This window comes from Coffea arabica, chromosome 4e, assembly GCF_036785885.1.
Source record: "Coffea arabica cultivar ET-39 chromosome 4e, Coffea Arabica ET-39 HiFi, whole genome shotgun sequence".
In the NCBI taxonomy this organism is placed as follows: domain Eukaryota; kingdom Viridiplantae; phylum Streptophyta; class Magnoliopsida; order Gentianales; family Rubiaceae; genus Coffea; species Coffea arabica.
This window is the reverse complement of record NC_092317.1, coordinates 5947735-5972870: the sequence shown is the minus strand read 5'-3', so window position 1 is coordinate 5972870 and position 25136 is coordinate 5947735. Positions and strand designations below refer to the sequence as shown.

The following is a 25136-nucleotide window of genomic DNA, read 5'->3' as shown; positions in this document are numbered from 1 at the left end:
ACTCTCGCCGGAGTTCAGTTGATTAATAAACCAGAAATCCAAGAAAACTAACGAAATATCTTCAAAAGCAAAGGGTACAACCATTTATAGAAATATAATCGCCTCGCCAACATCCCAAACTTAAAATATAAAGCTAAAAGTCAAACTTACCACTCCATACTTAATTTATGTAATGTACGTTGAACTTACAAATTCAAATTTACAAGAGTCAAAAGTACAGTCTTCTAAAAAAAAAGTTACAATCCAAAGTACAAGTTCAAGACAAAAGTTAAAGCTATGAAAGTTCTCGACTACAGTTCCATCCCAGATCTGTTAAAGAAAACAAAAGGAGTGAGGTGAGCTAAATCTCAGTGAGGTTCCAAATAAACATGTAAGCACATAGCCAATTAAAGGCGTAATATAAACAAATAAATACCATATTGTACTATAACAATTTAATCACAACTCAATTCAAGGATATGGATGGCTTCTAAAAGCCAAATCCACTTAAGCTTGATCATACGAGAATCTGTTGACTCTCCGTTAACATTTGCATTTAAAGGATATAATGTCCGTAGAACACCACTTTCTCCAAATCCCGTCCACCAGTCAACCCCTTTATTGGGCCCGAACACCTCAAACAGTAATTAGGTACTACTCGAATATACCAGATCCAGATTCAGTAAGTAGTTCTCAGGGTTTATCGGCCTTCTCGACCAAACCCTTGCTGGCTCAATACAACCGACTCACCTATGAGATTGGGTACCCAAACAGTCACAGTGGTTGATGGGATATCACCCAAATAACTCACGTACAGTCAAATATAGAGAAATCACATCTCATAATAGCAGTATATAGAGTTCCAGTGGAATCGAAAGAGGTCGAGTGTAATAAAATACACGCTCGCATCAAATTTGTCAAAACAAATGTTTAATTCAACTAGTCACAGATCAAGTATTCAGATATTTCACATAGACAGTTAACAGGCAATGGAACACTCACCTGACAAGAAATGCAGAATTCAAAAGTCAAATTCTGTGGTTACGTTCACCTCCGTTTCCCAATCCTAGGACAACAAGTGAAATCGTTAACATTCTTAGTTCATTTTCCAAGCCAAACGTAAGTTCAATAGGTAATCAAGTGGGTGGATAAATTGACTCACATCATCATGCAAGTTAGACCCAAAATGCAGTAAAAGGTCATAAGAAAACAAATTTGACAAGTGCAAGAAGATTGAGCAAAAGAAAAATCTCATTCAAGTTTAAAGTTGTCTTCACGGGTAAAACAGTCACCCCCGCGTAGTTTCAGAAAAACAGTCAATCTCACTGTAGAAAAGTCAGAATCATGTGCCATTGGTGGCGTTGGAAACTAGACTCAAAGGGCCTTCCAACAGTATAAAATTCAGACTCTAGTTCCTCTCCTATCAATACCAGTAGTCCGAAAAAGTTGGCTGATTTTTCTATTCTGATCAGTTCAAAACCCTAAAAAAGTTGTCCTATCTCTTCTTGCCAACTTCACTTGTTTTGGCTCAATATCATCCAATTCACTCTCCTAGTGTTCCTATATACCTAGCACCATTGGAGCTTAAAATACAACACACAAAATGATTAAAAGAACCAAAACAGTCTAGCCAACAAAAAGAACCAAAATAGTCCACTATTTGCCCAAAAACAATCACTTTACTTGCTTCATTTCCAATTCAACTCACACCAAATGTTAAACAAATATTTAGCCAAGTTTCTTAGATTGAATTAAGATGCAAAGAGCCACAAAAATTAAGGAAAAACTTCCACTTCAAAGCCGGTCAGTCAAGAGAAAACAAAACAGTCCATAAGTTCTCATGTAACTCCAACTTCCATCCTTTCATTAAAGCTAACTCAAACAACATTCAAAAGTTATCCCTAACTTTAAAAGGATCCAAAACATGTTAATACATCAAGAAAATCATAAACAAAGCTTAAACAATTAATCAAACACATGGCATGCTACACAACCAACCCTACTTCCACTTGTTTAACTCAAGAAATTTCACCACAAACAACCTTAACTCAACCTCTAGTTGCCATCAAAACCTTAAACACTTGATATAATACAATAAAATTAAGAGTTAAGGATCATATACCTCTCTTATGTGAACCTTGAATCACCCAAAAGCCCCCAAAAACCAAAGTTTCAAACTTGAATCACACACTAGACTTAAAGGTAGTTCACTCAACTAACCTAAATTCCTTCACTTTTAATTTTTACTCAAGTCAAGATAGGGTTTAAAACTTGTCGGGCTTTTGCTATACGTACAAATTAAAAAATCTGAAATACACCCGTTTTACTGCAAGTCTGCAGGTCAACTAGTAGTTTAGGGTATATATCGGGTGGATCCCACGAGGAAGGTTGAACAATTACTGGTGTTACTAAAACTTCTCTATTATTTAAACTATCAATGAATTATAAGAAATTAAACCTACTGAACTTATGCAAAATAACAAATGAAAACTCCTAAGGTTATGCTATCCATAACTACTCATGCAAGTGCTATATTTGGATCATTGAGTATTACTACTCTCTAAGCTAGTTATGGTGTAATTTCCTTATGCATATGAAACCTACTTTCGTAGTGAATCAACTATACTTATAACTAATCCATACCTATTCTCATGGTTATGAAATTAGCTACAAGTTCATTTCTTCAATGAAATTACATGAAATTAATCACTAAAACCACATAGGTGCACCTCTACTCTCGTGAGTGTACTCCCTATGTTTACCATTTCTTGAACCAGTGTTAAATCTCAATTTTCATTGCAGAAACAACACCTTAGATAATCACAATTAATGGTACCAGATTAATCATGATTTTAAAGAGTTAAAGTGCTAAATAACTTGCTCAAATCATAGCAATCAAATAGCCAAATAATAAACACTAGCAATCATAAGAAGTTCAGCCAAACCCAAGGCATAAACTTTAGAGACATATAAATAACATAAAATCTAGACTTGTATATTAACCAAATAATAAAATCAAGTACAAAAGATAAAGAGTTTGGAAGGAATGTAACCCTTGTCACATGAGTTCATTTCCTTGCCTTCTTTATCCTCCATCTTCCTCTTCATGTAGCTAATCATACAAGAAAGGATAAACTGTCTAAAACTAAAACTATCCTACACTAAGAAAAATGGAAGAACTACATTTTTACAGACTCCAAGCTTCTCCTCGTATGTCTCTCCTCTAATCTTGCAAGTTTTTTGCTATTTCAAGACAAAAGTGGTCAAGAAATGAGGCTTATACCTCCCTTTTACAGCTGCAAAGTGCTTGTCACATGTCTGGCATTACATGTGACTTGTTAGAGGTGAAATTAAGTTTTTCGCGTAAAGAGCAGCCTTCTCTGACCAGAATCCGGCCAGAAATCCGGCCAATTTTCGGCCGGATTGCTACAGTGACTTTTTGTGCACTTTCGGTTCAAACTTCACTGCTGCTCCGATTTTGCCTCAACTTCAACTGAATTTTTCTTGAAGATAGAAGCTGATTTAACTCTTGACCAAAACATAAAAGTTGTAGCCCTTTGAGTTATCTTTCCAATGCATCAAGAATCACCTCATTTGGATCTGTGTAGGCTGAGAAATAACCAAAATACCCTTGACTGTTCATTGCCCTGTTTTAGCTTCGACCAATAGAAATTAGCTACTGTAATTCGGCTTTTTGACTTTGAAAACCTCCAAACTGGATTCAGATGTTCTCACCAAAGTTGTAGATCTATCTCTTATCTTCAAATTGATTCAAGAATCATCTCAACCCGATCACTGTAACTCAAGTTATAGCCGAAATACGAAAATGTGTCAAAACTGTCAAAATGCACAAAATCCAAGTAAAAAGTGATAAAAATCTCATTTAATCACTTAAAAGCATTTTTCACCAATTATAGCAAAAATGATTCATTTTCTTCCAATAATATAACCAAAGTGACTAAAAATAATATAAAATGTCATACAATTATTACGTAAATTAGCCACTTATCAAAAAGTAAGAAAATGGAGTTTTCTTCTCTTTTCTTGGAAGCTAAGAGGGCCGGCCATCCTAAGGAGAAAATGGAGCCAAATTTGGTTTAAATTCTTCTAACTCCTTGGTCAAATAAGATGAATGATTAGGGTTTTGCCACTTGTCTCAATCTTGGCCATTCTCCCTCTAATCTTTGCCAAATAAGGTTGCTACCCTCCAAATGTTTTCAATGTTTAACTAACACCCCTAAACTATCACATAAAGTTCCAACCACAATAAAAAGGATATTTGGTCATAGTGTATGTGGTGAAATAAAAAAATACCAAGTCAAGGAAATGTGAAAATGGGTTTAGTCTTAGGGTAATGCAAGTGATTTAGGAAAAATTTAAATTTTTAAGTGAGAGTTCTCACAATAAATTATTTATAAACCTCTGTGATTTTACATAGTGTCAGATAACCCTTCTAAGGTTTTAAAATAACCATATAACCCATATGATTTTATGTAAAGCGAATAAATAGAATGCATAATCAATTACGGCGTTTATACCAAAAGTATCGTGTGACAAACTCTTAATTTCCATGTAACTCCCTTACAACTTATATAAATATTTGCTTTACCCCCTGTGATTGTTGCATTTATTCACGTAATCCCCCTATACTTTTATACTACAAAGTAATTAAGTCATTGATTGATTTAGCATTAAATAAGGGCACTATTGGTACTTAAATTAACGACGTTATACAGCATATTTTTCATCAAATTTCCCCTTTACGTAAAACTATAGAGGATGAAGTTGATATTTTGATTTGTTAGGGGAATTATGTGATTCTAGATGAAGGCACAGGGAAGTTATATGTAATTTACCCTACAAATAATTGATCTTCATCAAGTCCGCAAGTGTAGTTTGCTCTTTTTTCCACACCTAGAACACCACCTTCTGTGCCGCTGGCGGCTGCCATAACGTAATTGTTTGCGCCCGATCGGACTTCCACATCCAGAATAACATCTTGATTAGTTGCTGAAGCCAACGAGGAATTTCGAGAGAGAGTGGAGAGAATGGATGAAAAAAGTACTAGGCTTAGTACTACACTTGTCATTTTGGTATTTGATCAGTTGAATCTTGCTACTAAATATTTCGCATTGGGTTATCTATACACTTGTGATTCATTTACAATTGATAATAAATAAATAAATATATATATATATATATATATATATATATACTGTTAATGTAGATAAAATTAATTATTAACATATATTCATGCATGAGAATTGAATTACAAGTGGATCCGTCAAAAAATAAATAAATAAATAAATAGATCCAATTGCATGTAATAAGTGGTCAGTGACTTCTTCAAGTTACTAGTATGTATGGTTAGGGATGGCAACGGGGCGGGGTTGGAGCCCGTTGCCTATTAATTCCCCCTGTCCCCCGCCCCGTCCCCCGCCTCCCACTACCCCCGCCCCGCCCCGCCCCGCCCCGCAGGGGCACCCACGGGGTTAATAAAATTTTTTCTTCGAGGTTAATAAAATTTTATTATAGTTAAATTTTAATAAATAATCAAGTATTAAAATATCAACACATCATCAAGTTATTATGCATTGTAATTTTACAATTGAAACTCATAAAAACAATCAAACAAAAGTTATTTGAATACAATCCAACATGATGAAATAAATACAATTAAAATAGTTAAGTTTTCACTTTTGGTACAAATACAATCACTAATTCATTATTGTGTTTGTGCTTTTTTTTTGAGAAAAAATGTTATTCTATTAAGTGTAATTAAAAATTTAGTATAAATGTATTAGTAAATTTAGTATAACTAATTAATAAATTCTATTAGTAGACATGTCTAATTATTCGTATAATTGATAATATCAATTATATTACATACACTAATATACATTATATAATACATCTAACTAATAATATCATTATCATAAGTTTATAACTAATTAAATTACATATTATATATAATTATATCTATATATATTTATATATTTTTTTTTTGCGGGTGGCGGGGCAGGGGATGGGGCGGGGGTATACTCCCCCGCCCCCCGCCCCGTTTCTAAACGGGGGGAAAAATTCCCCCCCCCGCCCCCGCCCCACCCCCCGCCCCGAGAGCCCCCTGCGGGGCGGTTGCCCGCGGGCACCCGCCCCCGTTGCCATCCCTATGTATGGTGGGCTAAGGTGGGCTGGTTTCTTAAAACATGGAAACTTGGAGTTTTGATGTTAAATGGTCATTAAATTAGGAAGCTAAATGGAGTTTTCTGTCCGATTATCCTTTCGGTGAGGGACGGGCATTTGTTATCTTTTGGGATATACGCTTTCCGTCCTAAATTTTCCTTGCCATTAAATATCCTTATATCCTTTATATTCAAAGTTCTTACTTTGAGAGTTTGTATGAGATAATCAAGAGGCTGTTTTGGTAACAGGCTCAAATTGATGGGAGCTAGAGGCGGCACTGCCTGAAGAGTGACAATTTTCTTGAAAAATGGTAAATTTGTTGTGATTAACCAAAGTGTTTTCAACGACTAGACAATAGTTTTTTTTTTTTTTTTTTTTTTTGTGTGGTTCATAGCGTTCTAATACATTGGTAAGATTTTATGTCAAATACCATCAATGTTCTAATAGTTTGAAAAAAATTATTTTGCAAACGGCCCTTGACCTTTTGACATGTGAATTAGATAAAAAGCAAACAGTAATTTCTTTATATTTACCACCATCCCTTATATGAAGTTATAATCAAAATGAAAGATAGAGATATTTTTATCCTTTCATATATTAAAAAAAAAATTACGAGCAATGATGTTAACAAATAAAAGAGTGTCATTAAAATTTCTCTTTTATGGTTACTAAATGTATATGTTAAGAGTGTGTAAATGTGCACCTTTCTAGTCTAGAGGTGAATTTCTCTTCTTCTTAACTGATCTTGTGATCCAGTTGAGCCTTCCCTTCAGTATAGGTTAACTTAGAAGAATTGTAAATATTGTTTGGAAAAAAAAAAGGAAAAAAAAAAGGAGATGCAAGCTTATCGTTTTGCCTAACTTGGCACAGAAACGGTGGCAGTGATAAGGAAGAAATATGCTGCCTAAATATACTTTTGAGCAACTCATAGTGTCTGAAAAATAAGAGGTTCATTTCTAAGACAGTCTTTTCTTTTGTTTCGCGAGGACAAGTTATGAAAGGGGTCCGTAGGGGAGAAACCAGTAATTAATTGGGAAGAGTAGATGAAGTTAATGACAATATGAAATAGCTCCATCAATAAAACCTGACAAATAATCTATTTGACTTTCTTAATTAGTTGTTTTTGTAAAGGAAAAGAAAGGAAATTTTGACAGCAGTTCATTGACTAAAACTGTTCGTCAAAATGCTGATATTTATGAATAGTTAGGTTTATGTGAATGATTATACAACATTAATGGACAAGATTTGTTCCAAATTACAGTTACAAGGACCAAATATAAAAAATGAAACAGTCTGAGGGAGTGGTTGGAATTAATTCGGTCAAAATTAATTATAGATTAAATAAGATAAAGTATACTATTAGATAATATATAAGGTTTAACGCTGTCATAAGTCAACCACTCTCAAGTAGATTAATCGCTTAATTGAAATAAATCTTGGCAATTGTTCGGTTATTTGAAACAATTGTCGAAAATCTAAGTCATATTTGAGCAACATTTTTCTGAGGAACAAAAATATTTATCCATGTTTGCAACTACATCAAGGCTATTACTGCTAAAACTCACTACATATAGACAAACAAAGAAAGTTTCTTCTTTTTTTTTTGGAACAAAAGAGCAAGAAGCATTACTTTATTATGTCCCTTCGGAAACATCTAATGAAATTGCTTAGATACAGAGATTTAAAACAAAAAAAGGGATAATTACAGAAACCTGCCTTGAGGTTTCTAACAATTTCACTAGCCTCCTCTAAAGTTTAAAAAATTATACAAACCTCCCGTGAGATTAAGGTTTTGATAACAAAATTAGTCCAATTAGAAAAAGTAAACATTAAAAAAGTACTTTAAGGAGAGAGATGAAGCTTTTATTCCATAAATACCTCTTATACATGTATATAAGTCATATTAGTATTATTTAAATTAAAAATAATTAAAAGTTAGAAACAATTAATACACACATTTAACTACTCAAAAAGTTCACATTTAATAAATTAGATAATACAAATAAGCAACAAAACTACACTAATGATTACAAAATTTAGTAAAACAGATTCATCATGTTTTTAAACTTGATGTTTGCTATGATTCCTGTAATTTTGACTAGAAAAATTTTCAAATTTTGTCACTCTTTTCCTTCTTTTCTCCCTTATTTTTCATGAAATTACTTTAAAATTGTCTCCTTTATTTCCATAAAATTACTTTACAATTGTCACAACTTTAAAAGTTTCAAAAAAAATTGAAAGGAAGGAAAAGAAAGGCAAATTTGAAAATTTTTTTGTTCAAAATTATAAGAATCATGGCAAACATTATGTTAAAAAAAGATGATTAGTCTGTTTTGCTAAATCTTGTAATCATTAGTGTGGTTTTACTTATCTCTGTTGTCTATTTTATTAAATGTGAACTTTTTGAGTGGTTAAATGTATGTATTAATTGTTTCTAATGTTTAATTATTTTTATTCTTTTACTAATACGACTTATGTACATGCATAAGGGGTATTTATGAAATAAAAGTTTCATCTCTCTCTTTAAAGTACTTTTTTAATGTTATTTTTTCTAATTGGACTAATTTTGAGTGTGTTTGGATAGAGTATTATTTGAACTATTATTTGGAATAATTACTATATCATTTTTTGTGATATGATGTATGTGAAATAAAATGATAGATTGAAAAATGTGTTTATTTGGATTGATGATGTGATGTTTTATTTGTAAGCGAAATATTATTTGAAAAAATTTGCTATCCAAATACACTATTTGTTATCAAAACCTTAATTTCAGAGGAGGTTTGTATAATTTTAAAAACTTCAAGAGAGGCTAGTGAAATTGTCAAAAACCTCAGGGGATGTTTTTGAAATTATCCCAAAAAAAAAGGAAGAAGTTTCTATTTCACATGTGACGCGGTTGAAGATTTACTCCATGGACCTTAGCCTGCCTCTTCATCTATGGTCAATTGTAATGATGGGAAGAAAATAGATCACATAATAATCTAGATGAAAGTTTCTCTCCACAGTATCTAGAGGAGGGTATACCTTCTTTCAATTATTTTATAGGGAATAACTGAAATTTGACATTGACCATTCATTTGAACTGGTTACCCAAGACAATCTAGCTAAGCTTCCAAAAATTTCAACATCTATAACGTTGTCAGTGGTAGAAACTGGTTTATGCTTTCAAGAATGCCACTACCAGAGGTGCATCAACGAGCCAAAAAACCTCAATGCCCTGGCTGGATGGAATCATGGCCTTCACTGCCAGTGGTGGAGTTAGGATATTGTTACGGTGGAGGCACAATATAAATTGAGATTCTTTTAGTCTTATTAATTGAATTAGATAATAAAATCTACATGAAAAGTAATAAGATGTAGATTTATATGTATTTACTAAATAAAATAATATGATGTGAGATTTTGAATAATATGTTACAAAGTTATAATGACGTATTGAAAAATCCATCAGTTGATTACGCTCGTATTGATAGAATTATGCTTATATTTTTAGGCATCGTCAAAAGGTGATTATAATTTTTACAATTCTTCTACAAAAAATTATTATCAAATCAAATGTATATGTTTGCATACTAAGAGAGTTGTTTTAAAAAAGATATTCTACTACATAAAATGTAGATTTTTTTTTTCTCAATGGGGTTACATATATAAATTTTGAGGGTCAAAACAAAATTAAGCATTTTTTTAGCTAATGGGAATGCACACAAAAAACAAGGATACAAAACAAGGCAAAGTAGGACTCATCATAACTCGCAATTTTGAAACAATTGCTTAGTGCGATTATTTGATCTCCTGGTCTCAACACTAGCTCCATTCTGTAGATGAAGTACAAAATCTTCCTGCAGCGAACTTAGAACAGAGGAAGTGCGAACAAATTTATCATCAAGCTTTCTGTTGATAAGCGAAAATGTGACTGGGATGCCAGCAGCTATTTCCTTCATAACCCCTACATATATATACATGGCACTTCTTGATCAAGTGCACAGGTGTAGTTTGATCCTTTTTCCACATCTGGCGCACCACCTCCTTCCATCTGTGCCGGCGACTGCCATAAACACAATACCTCTTGAAGAATTTTTCAAGAGAATGCATGAAAAAAATTAGAACTACCTCTTGGCTTATTACTAGACTTGTCATTTTGATGCTGATGAGTTGATTCTTGAGTACTCTTTTTTCTTCTTTTTTTCGTTCGATGTTTAGTGCTTTTTGTTTTGCTTTGGAATATCTGAACGACTTGCTTTAATTTCTAGGCGTGCACGAATTAGTCAATTAGATAGGTGCTCCAAGGCAAAAATTCAAAAAAAAAAAAAAAGTGAGAAAGGTAAAATGCAAAATCGAGTTGCTTGTAAGAATTGCTTAGTGAAAAATATGGTACTTCTTACAATCACAAATCATTCTTAAAATTAATATGCATGCTAGGATAAAGTTGAGAGAATCCCTAAAGCATGGAAACTTGGAGTTTGAAGCTCATTGGTTATAAACAAGGAAAATGGAGCTTTCTGGTTCAATTTTCCTTTCGATGAGAAACGGGGCATTCGCTATCTTTTGCTTGTAATCTTACCTTCCTGAATTTTTCTCGCCATGCAGGCTCAGTTTCCTTTCTGCAATATTTCTTATCTTGAGATGTTCGTGTGAGAAATAATCGAGATCATTTTCCAGTCATAAGCTCAACTTGATGAGAGCAAGAAGCAACGCTGCCTCGAGAGTAATTCATCCTCCCAAAAAAAGGGTAATATTTGTTGCTACCATCCAACGTCGAAATCCATCAAACAAGCCATCCAATCGAAGGGATTTATCTTCAATGAGTGAGTGAACACTTTTTTTCATTTTTGTGTTAATACTACTGATTAAAGATGTTTGTTAATGTTACATGGGGCTGTTTCAAGTTTCCAAACAAAAAAGGCCTCAAAACCCCTTTTTTGGTTAAAATTCAGTACAATATGTTTTAGCACCTGATTTTTGACATGGCTAAAGCTTTGATGCAAATAAATTGACCTGTAACTTTCTTAGATTATGAGAGGAAAACCAATACGAACGAATTCTCTACATTGTATTTTTGTCTAGCATTGAATTTGCCACACAGACTAACTGAATTCTCTACACAGTTTTGTTTCTGGATGATATATTTTTGTTGGTAGCATCTTTCTTTTAATTAGGTGCTTCTTTGATATGGTTAGCAAGTTTATTAACTTTGTGGGAGGTGTAATGTCCAATAAACACCATAACAGGGGAAAGGGGAATTGTTGGTGAGGCCTAAAATTGACATAACGAGCTTTGGACCAATAACAAGAATATGCAATAATACGAGTCCTATGCTAGTTTGTAAGATACGGGAGGGATATAATATGAATTCATATGCTTAATTTTTCTAAATTTGCGTTTTTTGTGCCATAGTTTAAAAAGAAATTTACATAATATATATATATGCATGTAAAATTTCTGAATTATACTCGTCCTGTGTTTTACTAAATATGCGGCGAGTTTCATATTTTTGCATTTTTTTTTGTGCCAAATTTTAATGAAGTTTTGTCATTAAATTTTTGTTGTGCATCTATTCAATGTACATCGTAATTTGTTGTCAAAATACAGATATTTACTAATGCAACAAGCACATTAATGATTAAGCAAAAAATCTAAATGAAGGAGGAGAGTTGAGTTGGATTGTAAAGTAAGAGAATTTTAAGTCGAAAAATTCTAAATTTAAAACTTTTCAATTAAAAAATGTGGAAAATTTCATTGAAATGCGTTTAGAGTTAGTCAAGGGGTAATATCTATCGACGACGTCGTTTTAGCATAAAGTGGCTCAAAACGGCATTCGGTTCCGTCGAAAATCTGCACCCCCGGCGGCCTCCTCTTCCTCTCTATGTAAAGTGGAAACCCCGCGCGTTTCCTTCCCGCCAAATATCCTTCACTTAACCCAACACTAAAAAGCACACACTCCACACTCTCAAGAACACGCACAGAAAGTAGAAGAAGGCGCAGCCGAACCCTGTCCGTTTAAAGTAATTCAAAACGACAGCATTTCGGAAATCGCCGTTTTGTATCGGCAATAATGAATGACGAAGAACAAAGCAAGCTTCCTGAGTTCAAACTCGGTACTGATTTTACCATTTTTTGTACTTTAATAATCTAAAAACCCCTTTTTTCCTGTTTATTTGTTTAATATTTGGGTTTTTCGGGGTTTATTTTTGTGTAGATGCTAAACAGGCTCAAGGGTTTCTCTCATTTTTCAAAACATTACCCAGTGTAAGTAGTTAATAAATATTAATTTAGAAAGATGCTATGAAGTTTTGCTCAATGCCCTCACTCACTTGCCTTTTTTTTCTTTTTGGCATGCAGGATGCTAGAGCTGTTCGATTTTTTGATCGTCGGGTAGTTTGCTCCATCTCTTCTTGTGTGTCTTAATGCTGTTAATGTACAGACTTGTTAGATTGTTTGTGAAATGCTAACCCAAATTATGCAATTTATGGGGTAAAAATTGAATATTTTTTTATGTACTTTGATGATTTCGATTGAACTGTTTGGGTACTATCTAGTTGTTTGACCTCAAAAGGATTGTAAATTTCTTTGCTAACAGTTTAGATGCTTTTCGTGAAAGCTAATTCTTTTTCCTAGTCAGAACATTGGCGAAAAAGGGACTTTTTTTTGGATTAGCAAGTTGTGGTTTTGATGGAAAATAATGAAGAAGGGGAATCAGGAGCAAAATGAAAAGTTTTTTATTCTGAAGTGTGTTTGCCTTGTAGAAATTTCACCTTAGAACACATATCTTTTGCTTATGGTAAACAGGTGGTAATGACACGAGCTAAAACATATAATTTATATCTTAAGCTAAACTCCTTGCATGTAAGGGAGAGAGGAAGTAGAGAAAAGCTCCAGAACACACAGCTTTGGTCCGATTGGTTCTGTGGCTGATGGCTGATGTACTGGTGTCTAGAAATTCCATTTAGTGTTCTATGCTCATTTGTATAACCTTGTAGTCCCATTTTCAATGTCTTTATGTCGCCTGGTCAACTAAATACTAGAAATCTTTTCTTATTTTCTCCTGACATAACTCACCAAATTAATGTGTGTGTGTTTGTTTGATAAACGCATTCTTCTAGTTTTTAGAATTGGCTAGTTTAAGGGAAATAAAGGTTAAGTTGTACTTGAGGTTCGGTTCTTGTAAAAGGGAAAAGAGGAAGAGGGAGATTCTGTTTTTCCATGGTTGTGTCTTTAATTTAGTCACATCTGCATGCAGAGCAACATAGAGGTGGAAAAGATAATAAAGCAGCTGGTTAGATGTATGCAGTAATTTGTTGTTATTGTGTCTGTTATGCAGGACTATTATACAGCTCATGGAGAAAATGCGACTTTTATTGCAAAGACATATTACCACACAACCACCGCTTTGCGACAATTGGGTAGTGGTTCTGGTGCTATTTCTAGTGTCAGTGTGAGTAAAAATATGTTCGAGACGATTGCTCGTGACCTACTTTTGGAGAGAACCGATCACACTATTGAATTGTACGAGGGCAGTGGCTCAAATTGGAGATTGGTGAAAAGTGGAACCCCTGGAAATATTGGCAGTTTCGAAGATATTCTATTTGCCAACAATGAAATGCAGAATTCTCCGGTCATTGCTGCTCTTGTTCCAAATTTCCGCGAAAATGTATGCACTATTGGCCTAGCCTATCTTGATCTTACTAAGAGAATGCTTGGACTGGCTGAATTTCTAGATGATAGCCATTTTACGAATGTGGAGTCAGTTTTAGTAGCTCTTGGTTGCAAGGAATGTATTTTGCCTATAGAGAGTGCCAGGTCCAGTGAGTGTAAATCTTTGCTAGATGCATTATCAAGATGTGGCGTAATGATAACTGAAAGAAAGAAAACCGAGTTTAAAGGAAGGGATTTAGTTGAGGATCTCAGTAGGCTTGTCAAAGGATCTTTGGAACCAATTCCGGATTTGGTGTCTGGATTTGAAGTTGCACCTGGTGCTTTGGCATCTATATTATCTTATGCAGAATTACTCGCAGATGAGAGCAATTATGGAAATTATTCAATCCGGCAATACAACCTTGACAATTACATGAGATTAGATTCTGCTGCTATGAGGGCTCTAAATGTCATGGAGAGCAAGTCTGATGCAAACAAAAATTTTAGCTTGTTTGGTCTCTTGAATAGAACCTGCACTGCTGGAATGGGAAAGCGATTGTTGCACATGTGGCTTAAACAGCCTTTATTAGATGTAAATGAGATAAACTCGAGACTGGATCTGGTGCAAGCTTTTGTAGAGGATACTGGACTTCGACAAGACCTGAGGCAGCATTTGAAGAGGATCTCAGATATTGAGCGATTAGTACGCAATCTCGAAAAGAAGAGAGCTGGTTTGCTGCATGTTGTAAAACTTTATCAGGTGACTTCTGATTTGTTATGCCTTTTATTTCCAGGTTCCAACTACTCAGAGGTTTCAAAGATTGTTGTAGAGAAAAGAAAACATTTTTATTACTTGTTACAAGCTGTTTTTAAATATTCTCAAGTGAACTATCTGATGAATGTTTTAGAAACCCTTCATATAGTTGCTGTATGTGCATTTATCTCTACCCTACAGCTAAGTGCTATTATCTGTCTACCAAATCAAGTAGTATCACTTTATCGACCCAATCAGGACATAATTATTTGGTTAATTTGAGTACTTGTTTAGTATCTTTTATGTTTGAGTTTCCTTTTTTACCTACATCCTGCAAGAAAAGAATAAAGTTGGTCGGATTGCCTCTAGAAAGGTGATTTATGAGAGCAGAAAGGCCTGTAATGTTTTCATTCATGGAATTTAGACTTTTTAATCTGAAATGTTGATTGTTTGCAATATGATTGAATTCAAGTGGTATGGTGTATGGTATCTTTCACAGTAGTATATCAAATAATTAATTTCACTTATCTCATTGATCATAAGCATATGGTTTAAGTAATTATATTTTCATTTTGCAGTGCTTTGTTATTCTCTCAATAAGGTTTACATGTATTGCATTTATTGATTTTTCTTTTCTTCATTGTCAGTCAAGCATCAGGCTACCATATATTAAGAGTGCTTTGGAGCGTTATGACGGACAATTTGCTTCATTCATAAAAGAAAGGTTTCTGGATAAACTAGAGGACTGGACTGATGACCGTCACTTGAATAAGTTCATTGGTCTTGTGGAAACATCTGTTGACCTGGATCAACTTGAGAATGGAGAATACATGATTTCCCCTGATTATGATTCAACTTTGTCTGCCATGAAGCATGAGCAAGAGTCACTAGAAAAGCAGATTGATAATTTGCATAGGCAGATCGCTAATGATCTTGATCTAGCTGTAAATAAAACTCTTAAACTAGACAAGGGCACGCAATTTGGACATGTCTTTAGGATTACAAAGAAGGAAGAGCCTAAAGTAAGGAAGAAGCTCAATACCCATTTTGTTGTTCTTGAAACTCGGAAGGACGGGATAAAATTTACAAATTCAGAGCTCAGGAAATTAGGGGACCGGTACCAAAAGATAGTGGATGAGTATAAGAACTATCAGAAGGAACTCGTCGCAAGAGTTGTTCAAACTGCAGCAACTTTCTCAGAGGTATCTACTTCATACCTTATTTGCAAATTGTCACAGTTGGCCTGGAATCAAATTTTAATCGGTGCAGGTATTTGAGGGTGTGGCTGGCTTGCTTTCCGAGTTAGATGTGTTACTTAGTTTTGCAGATTTGGCAGCAAGTTGCCCCACTCCCTACACAAGACCAGAGATCACACCACCGGTAATGATTTATGTTTCATTCATGGTTTTAGTCTAGAAAGTGGTGAAATTTCTCTTTCTTGAGAGGGAAGAAAATAGGGCTTTTTTGACTGATTTTGCTGGCAGGATGTTGGAGATGTTATATTGCAAGGGAGTAGACATCCTTGTGTAGAGGCTCAAGACTGGGTGAATTTTATTCCCAATGACTGTGAACTAGTAAGTCCTTGAATCTAAAGGTTAGTGTAGTCCGAATTGGTCTTCTTTATTCAGGTTAACAACACCTGCTTTCTTGGGTCTTTCCAGGTTATGGGGAAAAGCTGGTTCCAAATTATTACAGGACCTAATATGGGTGGAAAATCCACATTCATAAGACAGGTGCTATGGTTTTATTTTTCTGCATCTAGTATCTCTTCTCTATGTCTCTGCATGTGTGTGTGTTTGTGTGTGTGAAAAAGTTGATTATCAGTATCATCAGAGGTTGGATGCTGAATTGTCAAAAATATAGGATCATACTTGCAAGGTTGCATGACCCTAACACGACCAGGGTGTAAAATGAAATTAGTCCGGCAAATACGTAAGCATTCTAAAATGCCATCTAAAAGGGATTCAGCTGGGCCAGGAGTCCTCTGTAGCAAAACCGCACCCTACCTCGCCCACCTTGTGTGGAGAAAGGAAACAGATTAGTCTAACCTGGCATGGATGCACAAACTTTTGTTAGATGACGTTCAATTGAGTGGTGCACTTTTTTCTGGAATGAAATGATTTGCAACATTATGACTGCAATATCAACAAGAGAAATAAACAGGAAATAGGGAAAGAAAAATCAGAGGCAGTGCTTATTACAATCTTTTTTGTCCATATTTGCAGTCCATGCATTTTGTTTATTGAAGACTGGTAATTAACTATAGCAAAATCTTTGGTTTTTAATAAGTTCTAACTAAAGGATAAGCCATGTTCTGAGCTTCTATATCCCAGGCAAATTTGGCTTCAAGCTTTTAACTCTAATAAAAGTTTCCTCTGACTATCTGTTGATGCAGGTTGGGGTGAATATCCTCATGGCACAAATCGGTTCTTTTGTTCCTTGTGACAAAGCTAACATTTCTGTGCGTGATTGTATATTTGCTCGTGTAGGTGCCGGTGACTGCCAGGTTAGTTGGCAGATTTTCTTTCATGGTAGAAAGAGCTGAATGCCGTTCTTGTTAGAATAGTTGAATTAAATTGTCTAAAAACATTAGGGAGAAACCTTGGTATTAAGTACTGTTTCCTAGAGTATCTGGTGAATTTATAGTTTGTCCTTCCATATCCTGATTTATAACCTAATTGGTGATGTGAATTGGACTTTAATTGATGCAGTATTTACTAGTTCTTTCTCAGCACATTAGTAGCTATTAAGTTTTTGATAGACTGTTAGATACTCCAGATGTCAAATTTAACCATTTTTTGGCTCTGGGGCTGGCTTAATCTGTTACAGGGCCAATGGTGAACTCTGTATTTGCTGACTTCAAAACCCAACAGAGAATGTACCTGTAGCCAGGCTTCTGTGCAAGTTCCAAATCATTTTAGGAGTTGTCTTGAGTTTTTTTAAATTAATTGATCGATAAAACCACTCAATTCTCCATGAAGTTCTTTTGAAACCTTGATATTTACTTATCTTATTCTTTATCCTGATGTTTTTGCTATTGGTGTTGATTTCTTTGTCAATAGTTTGTTTCAATGGCTCGAACAAAAAAGTAAATAAAGGGACGACTATGCTCTTTATTGTTTCAGAAGTCCTTAAGATCTTGTGTTTACCTGTCTTTCTTCTGTTACTTCAACAGCTACGTGGAGTTTCCACTTTTATGCAAGAAATGCTCGAGACTGCATCAATTTTGAAAGGAGCTACCAATAAGTCTCTAATAATTATTGACGAATTGGGCCGTGGAACGTCAACTTATGATGGATTTGGTTAGTTTTGTACTATAACCTTCTTATTTTTTTTTTATCTTTCAACTTTTGCACCGTCCACATTTCCACCCTGCACCTATTGTTTTCTTAGCATTTGAACTGCATTTTGTGAAGTTGGTAGTATCAGATCTTCATTGCTGAGTTATTAGTTTACCCTAAGTATGACATTTATTTTCATTTGCCTTTGATGTCAATGATCAGGCTTAGCTTGGGCCATCTGTGAGCACATATTCGAAGTGATCAAAGCACCTACGTTATTTGCTACTCATTTTCATGAGCTGACTGCCTTAGCAAATGAAACTTCTGATGATGAGCGTTCTTCAGACAACATTGCTGGTGTAGCAAATTATCATGTCAGTGCACACATTGATTCAGCAAGTCGCAAGTTAACCATGCTTTACAAGGTTGTTATCCGATCTTTTAACTTGTATTAACCCAAGGAAAACTTGGAATTTTATCGTGGATTTTATATTTTAAACTTTGTGGAAGGAGTGGAAACTGACAAGCTGATGGCTGAACGCACGTAGTTTTATCCTTTTGTGTGATAGTCTAATTGCAACCAAAGAGGGAGTACATATATTGTGGGCTGTCTTGAACAATGGCTTATTTTTTTTTTCCTAAAAGTTGGAACCGGTTCTGTAAGTGTATGAGAACCAATAGGGTGATTTGCTATCTGTGTTAAATTATATTGGGGGATGTGGGATTTTGAAATGCATCATATGATAAATGGACCAAACTGAGGTTGATGCGGTAGATATGACCCAGTACTTTTAACTCTCGTTGTTCATGAACAAGTTCAAAGAATCTCCATTGGATGGTTTATGCCTTCTTGAAACGGTTTGGGTGATTAGGATAAATGTGTCCTTGTTGTCGACCTCAATTTTTTTATTTAATGGTGATTCTTTTCTTTTGATTTTATGGTCTTCATGGAAGTAGTCTCTATGTTGGATCAGGGAAAAGATAATTGGTGTGTGTGTGTGTGTTTTTTTTTTCCTTTTTTTGATTGATGTGTTAGTTATGAACATGGCAGATGGTATTATAGCACTTTTGACCTAAAATGGGTGGATGTGGATGAAATTTTGTTATTCAGTGGTATTTTTTAAGTTTTTTGACTTCACAATAGTAACAAAAATTGGATTATTTACTTTTTTCACATTCTGGACTCAAGTTTTCATTCACATAAAGTGTTTGAATCTTCCCTTGGCAAAACTGTTCATTTTTTTACCCTCACATTTCCAGGTTGAACCTGGGCCCTGTGATCAGAGTTTCGGTATTCATGTGGCAGAATTCGCAAACTTCCCAGAAAGTGTTGTTGCACTTGCCAGGGAAAAGGCTGCTGAGTTGGAGGACTTCTCCCCAATGGCATTTATGCCAAAAGATGCCAAAGAGGTTTGTTCATTGCTTCTGATCATTCACATGTTGGTTCTTCTTCTGCTTCTTTATATGGCCTTTGATTATTCATCTATTAATATTATCTTCTTTTTATTGGCGTGGAAAGAGCTTGACTAAATTCATTATGTAGGCATGAGGTATGATATTTTATTTATTCATGCCTTAAAAGAAAATTAAGTACCTTTGTGTGTTACTAGGCAACAAAATGAGAATAAAAGACACTTTCAGGGTATCTATGGCAAGTATTTGAATTGTGTTGAATTCTGAGAGAGAATTATGCTCTCGCACAATGAGGTATAAAGTATTTATTCTGAGTGAGTCATTGGCTTCATTGCACATAAACTGGGCGCACTCTAAACTTTTTGTTGGCATTCAATGTTATTCATTCAGCAGGACTTCCCGATGCAGAAATTGCCTTAAAGAAAAATGTATTTTTTATTTACTAATCATAAGTTTGAATGAATCCTTGTGGTTACTTTCTATGCTGAGCAAGAAATATTAGCATTCTGATGCCTTTAGGGTTGAAAAGATAGTAAAAGATTAGTGTTTCTACTCATCAACCTGTAAATGAATTGTGTCTGTTGTGATGAGCTTTATAGAGAGCTCAATCATCAACTTGGGTTAAACTTCCGCTGTCAGAAATGATTTTCAGCTGGGAGAAACAATTTTATGGTCTTCATCATGAAAAGTAAAACCTAGACCAACTATTGTGTGGTACCGGTTGGGTCTTTCATGGAAATGATGCATTGGCAATCATGATGATTGACAGGGAGCCACTAAACGAAAGAGGGAGTTGGATCTTGATGACATGTCCAGAGGTGCTGCTCGAGCTAGCCAGTTCTTACAAAATTTCTCTGAGTTGCCACTGGAGACGATGGACTTTGAACAGGCTCTACAACATGTGAGCCAATTAAGAAATGACTTGGAGAAGGATGCTGTAAACAGTCGCTGGCTCCAGCAATTCTTTTAGTTCTCAAATCAAAGCACTTCTTGTGCAGTTATGGCGAGACTTGGTAAATGTACTGATTTTCAGCTTCCCTCTACGTCAGCTGTACAGAGTAATTGCAAGAAGGTCTAATTTTGTGAATGCTGCTGGTTAATTTATGTGAATTTTGCTGAGCTTTCATTGGTATGAATGCATGATGGTGCTCTTGGAGGCTGGTGGCGGATAAGCTCAAAATTTCTTGTGAAGCCTCTTTTACTACTAACCATTGTTTTTTATTGTGTCTACGTTTTTTCCTTTGGTTTTTTGGTCCTTGCAGCAGTGGACCAAATGCATTAGAAAATATGAGATGGTATTTGATTGGTGTAACTTAATTGCCAGAGGGGGAGATGTTATAGGTGGCCATGCGTAAGGCTCTATGCCTCTTTTAGTTATTATTGCCCATAACAAAAGAGGAAGGTTCCATTGTCACTCTCATGCCGGCTGGTTCCTGTGTTTCAGCTGCCACAACCCATGGGCCACATGATGGTGATGGAGATCATCTGAACAGCTGAAGCTTTATTTTCAGTTAATAATGCCTAAGAATCTAACTGTCCAAAAAGTCTCTTGCTGCATATTGAGCTACTTGAGATAATTGGTTTTCCAGAAGATAAAAGGAGTTTCAATTTCTCACGGGACACATTCCGCAGGAAAGAATTGTTGATTTTCTAATCAAGTTCAGAACATTTGCACATTTCTATGTTTCTCCATGTGGAAATGAATTGGGATAGGCTTCAATTGGCTCTTGAAGGAGGACTGATGTATTTAATAAGTAAAAATACTATTTAATGAGCATACACATTTATAAAATGTATGTGTTAGATATAGATTCGGTCATGTAAAAGGCTAGTTTTTACCAATATGAAATTTCCAGCTCACTAAAAGAAGTTAGTGGGCGTTAGCCTGCTGCTGCATGATTAAAAAGTAGGTTTACTAAAGTCCAAAATGGCTTTAAGATATAATTCTTTAAGTAACATGTAGAAAAGGTCATTTCCCCTTGTGAAAGCTACTTCCAAGAATCAGCCCAACAACCAAAAGATATTTAGTAAAATATTCATTTTATCATAATGGTGATCTCTTTTTTTCTTTCTTTTTTTTGTTTTGGGGGGGGGGGGGTGTGGTGTCTAATATGAGGATAGAGTGTTCTCGTGTTGTGATTTATTTCATTTTTTATTTGTTGGTCTAATAGAGACAACAAATGTTCGAGAAGACAATATTTTATTATTATTGCTTTGAGTAAACAAACGTATGTGGATGTGTGTAATGCCTAGTTTTAATCAGACAGGTAACGTATTTGCCGGCAATTACCACAAACTTTTTCAAGCAAAGCAAATGGATTGAAGGAAAGGGGTCTCAAATCCCAATATATGTTTGCTTAAACAGATAAAGGAGGTACTGCAAAGTCCTATAAGATTACGTTTTGGCAGCTCACATCTGCTGCTGATTTTAACTCAAGGCTAAAATGTGCTAACTGTGATTTTTTTTTTTTTTGTAAATAGGAGGTTTTGAATCCAGAATCTCCTATTTACAATCCCTCTCATCGAAAACTTTTATATCACTTTTGAAGTTGTTTTTTTTTATAATTATATCTAAGTGATAACGTTGTTTTTATTTTAAAAAAAAGAAAAGAAAAGAAAAGATAATGCTGTTTTTATTATCAGCATTGTTGCTACTGCATGGTATCAGCAATTCTATCATTTTTGGAACTCAAATAGCCTATCTTCGGGGAAAAAGAATAGACTAGCCATATTTTGTAGGACATGGAATGCAGGACATGAAACTAGTAACGCAATGTGTACTTTACAGTGTGTACTTTACAGGAATTTGAGTGGAGGCACTAAATCATGGGTTCTTACTAGAATTTTTTTTTTTTTTTCTGGCATTGCAAAAGAGTCCCAATCATATAACCAAACATGAACTATAAGAGGTCGGTATCATCGATCAATGGTTGGATATTTAGCATCAACATGAAGGAATAATGAATCTACTATGACTTAGTTACCTATGATAATTGCAACTCTGTACATTACAATGTGTGTACATGTTTAATTTGATTCCATGCAAAATTCAACTTTTGTATATGTATCATGAATTCAACGGTGATAGTGTATATACTGTGAATTTATATAAGATTTACTCTTTAATTAACCGCTTTATTTTTCATTTTTGACATGATATTTATGTATGCCTTTCTCACGGACTTAATTACGTTAAGAAAAAGCTTTATTTTGAAAACCAAAAATAGCTGTTTTCTGAATGACAAGAAAGTGATGGGTGAGTTAGTGGCTTTAAAATTCTTGAATGTCTTGGTCATATAAAGCTAACCATCAAAGTTCGGGAGCATTCCACATTCCACTAAAATCCCTTTATTTCTATTCAACTGATTGTAGAATCAACTAAGACAGTAGTGCTTGGTTATAAATCATGAAGTTTGCATAATATAAGTCAATCGGCAAAAGAAATACAGAAATAAAAAAATGTTTGCTATTAAGTACAAGTAAATCTAACTTTTTTTGCTTAAAAAGGTGAAGAAATATTCACGAATAATATCTGAAAAATAAATCTTACATACATTAATAGTATATACATTATCACTGTTGAATCTATGACATATATGCAAAAGTTGAATTGTAAATTAAAATTTTGCATTTTTGTCATTCATGTATATAGTACTAGTGTAGGAAAGATTCAACCATAGCTAAACTTATGAAAGGACATTTTTTTTCAATTGCTCATTTTACTTCACTTTTCGGATTTAAAAGAAAATTGGAGCTGAACTTAAGCCTTGTTTGGATTATAATTTTTGCATTTTCTGTGAACACATCTTCTAATCATTTTTTTACCTCATATATGTCAAATCGTTACAATACAATTTTTTACGAAAACTCAAAAAAATAACAATTCAAACGGGTTCTTAATTTTCAATCTCTTTCTTTTGTATCATACAGCAGTCCATCATCCAAAAATTTCGCGACGATAACATTCATATAACCTTATCTATCCCATTTTACAAGGAGAGAAATTCTAAAGAGAATGTGTAAGGGGTTAAAAAGTATACAAATCCGACTAGACAAAAGAAGTGCACTGTCACCTCTTTTGAATTTTTTCCATTGTATCCTATTTTACAGGAAGGGAAAGATTTAAAGAGGACATGTAAAGGGTTAGAATGTATATAGACCTGACTAGATCAAAGAGGTGTACTGACATCTTTTTAAATTTTTTTCATTGTAAGTAGAGTTCAAATCCCCGATTTATAGTCTAAAGAGATATTTAGTCCTTTTTCGGTGCCTATTGAGCTTTGACTAGGTGGCTAGAATAGAGGTTTAACTGTTGAAGTACTAAATTGGTACGACTGAAAAAGGTACTCCCATGCATTCATTAGGTTTTTAGTTCCGATAGTAATTTGTCAAAAAACAAGTACTGAAACATAATTAATACAGGAGCTAGGATGCAGCGTGCTGTAGGAAGGTGGCTGTGACGGCGCCAGGTGTAGGGCTGCTTTGCCGTGAACGCTAAGTCTTGGATAGAGACAGAAAATTATCGAAAAGGACCCAATCAAATGCGTCTTTGAAAAACCGACGCCGGCCCGTGGGGCTATGGGCCATCCCAAAGGTTTAGGGGAATGGAATGTCTATAAGTTTTGAATTTCACGTCTTATCAATTGCCACTAATACGTGATTTCTATTAAATTTTGCAGGTGCTCCGCCCCGTCTCTTTCTTCCTAATTGGCGTATGACCCAACAAAAAATCCTCTCTTTGATAGAATTAAAGTCTGTCTTTTTTCAATCATTTCGGTGGATAGTTTTCCTATTTTACTTCTTTCAGATTTTCGTCCTCCGTATTTTGGTTCCATTCTCGATTTTATCGTTGCGTATATTGGCAAACTTGATTCCATTGAATGTGTTGGATAAGGTATTATTTGAAATATTATTTAGAATAATACTTTTTATGATATAATGTGTATAAAATAAAGAAGAGCATTTAACAATATAAAAAAGTAGGCTAAAAATGTATTTATAAAATGAGCAAAAGTTGGAATAATACCTATGTATAAGAAAAGTTTCTGCTGTCCAAATCTATTCGATAATTGGTGTTTGGCATGGTCAAAAGCTGAAATCCTTCCTTTATAAAAGTGTTACTTAACATGGACTCCAACTTGTTTTGAAAAAAAAAAAAAAATTCCAACTTTTCATCAAATTATTATTATTATTTTTTGATAATGATCAAATTATTCTTTAAACTTTACTTTGGGTAGACTCCATCCCTCCAATGTATACCGTGACAAATTAACCCTTAAGAGTAGTTCTAAAAAATAAAAATAAAAATAAAAAAACCCTTAAGAGAGAACTAGCATAACATTGAATTTGCAGCTTATGACAAAATATCATGTCACATTAAAACAGCAATTCATCATACCTCAAAATAATTATAATCTTAATATAGTATCATATGTAATTCAAGTGTTAAATTATTTTAAAAATAAAATTAATTAAAAAAAATATATAAATGTAAGGAAAGATAATAATTATTAATTACGAAGAACTTGAGATCAATTGTTCTACTGCACATAGTGTAAGGAAAGATAATATTCACATAATAAATTAGATGTGATATAAAAATATTAATGAATACTCGTTGGACACTTGTAAAAAAAAAATCTTATAATAAAAGTTACCATACCCACATTTCACTATTTAAATTTGAAAAAAAAATTCACATCACAATTCTTTATAAAAGTTTCTATAACTTAACGTTATCCTTTCCAAAAATTAATACTCGTGCCCTGTATTAAAAAAAAATTAGGCCATAAAAAGTCGGATTTCTCCCATGACAAGAAAAGCAAAAGAGAAACTAATTAATGGCCATCTCCACAACGGCCAATTTGTATGCTAGCAAATAATAGCAATTA

General features: G+C 34.2%; 1 protein-coding gene across 3 annotated transcripts; it reads left to right on the top strand.

The window, feature by feature from the left end:
* Positions 1-11949: 11949 nt before the first annotated feature.
* On the top strand, positions 11950-21037 carry LOC113743000 (DNA mismatch repair protein MSH2). 3 transcript variants are annotated; one of them, XR_011813517.1, is made up of 15 exons: positions 11950-12260; positions 12362-12411; positions 12505-12537; positions 13484-14557; positions 15199-15753; positions 15821-15931; positions 16036-16125; positions 16213-16284; positions 16947-17057; positions 17727-17853; positions 18055-18257; positions 19093-19242; positions 20015-20258; positions 20570-20596; positions 20690-21037. XR_011813517.1 is itself a non-coding variant. In XM_072047377.1 (14 exons), exons 1-13 carry the CDS (start codon positions 12218-12220, stop codon positions 20213-20215), a joined length of 2820 nt encoding a protein of 939 aa, XP_071903478.1. In that variant the 5' UTR covers positions 11950-12217; the 3' UTR covers positions 20216-20258; positions 20570-21037. The 3 variants fall into 3 exon arrangements, 2 of the variants coding, with proteins under 2 accessions (XP_071903478.1, XP_027126854.1); XM_072047377.1 differs by having other exon boundaries at positions 20570-21037; XM_027271053.2 differs by lacking the exons at positions 20570-20596; positions 20690-21037 and having other exon boundaries at positions 20015-20453.
* Positions 21038-25136: the final 4099 nt, after the last annotated feature.

Excerpts from the sequence above, each read along its gene's own strand:
- LOC113743000 (XM_072047377.1), top strand. The coding sequence starts at position 12,218 with ATGAATGACGAAGAACAAAGCAAGCTTCCTGAGTTCAAACTCG. Across the intron at positions 12,538-13,483 it reads TTCGATTTTTTGATCGTCGG|GACTATTATACAGCTCATGG; the intron begins GTAGTTTGCTCC and ends TCTGTTATGCAG. Across the intron at positions 18,258-19,092 it reads AGTTAACCATGCTTTACAAG|GTTGAACCTGGGCCCTGTGA; the intron begins GTTGTTATCCGA and ends TCACATTTCCAG.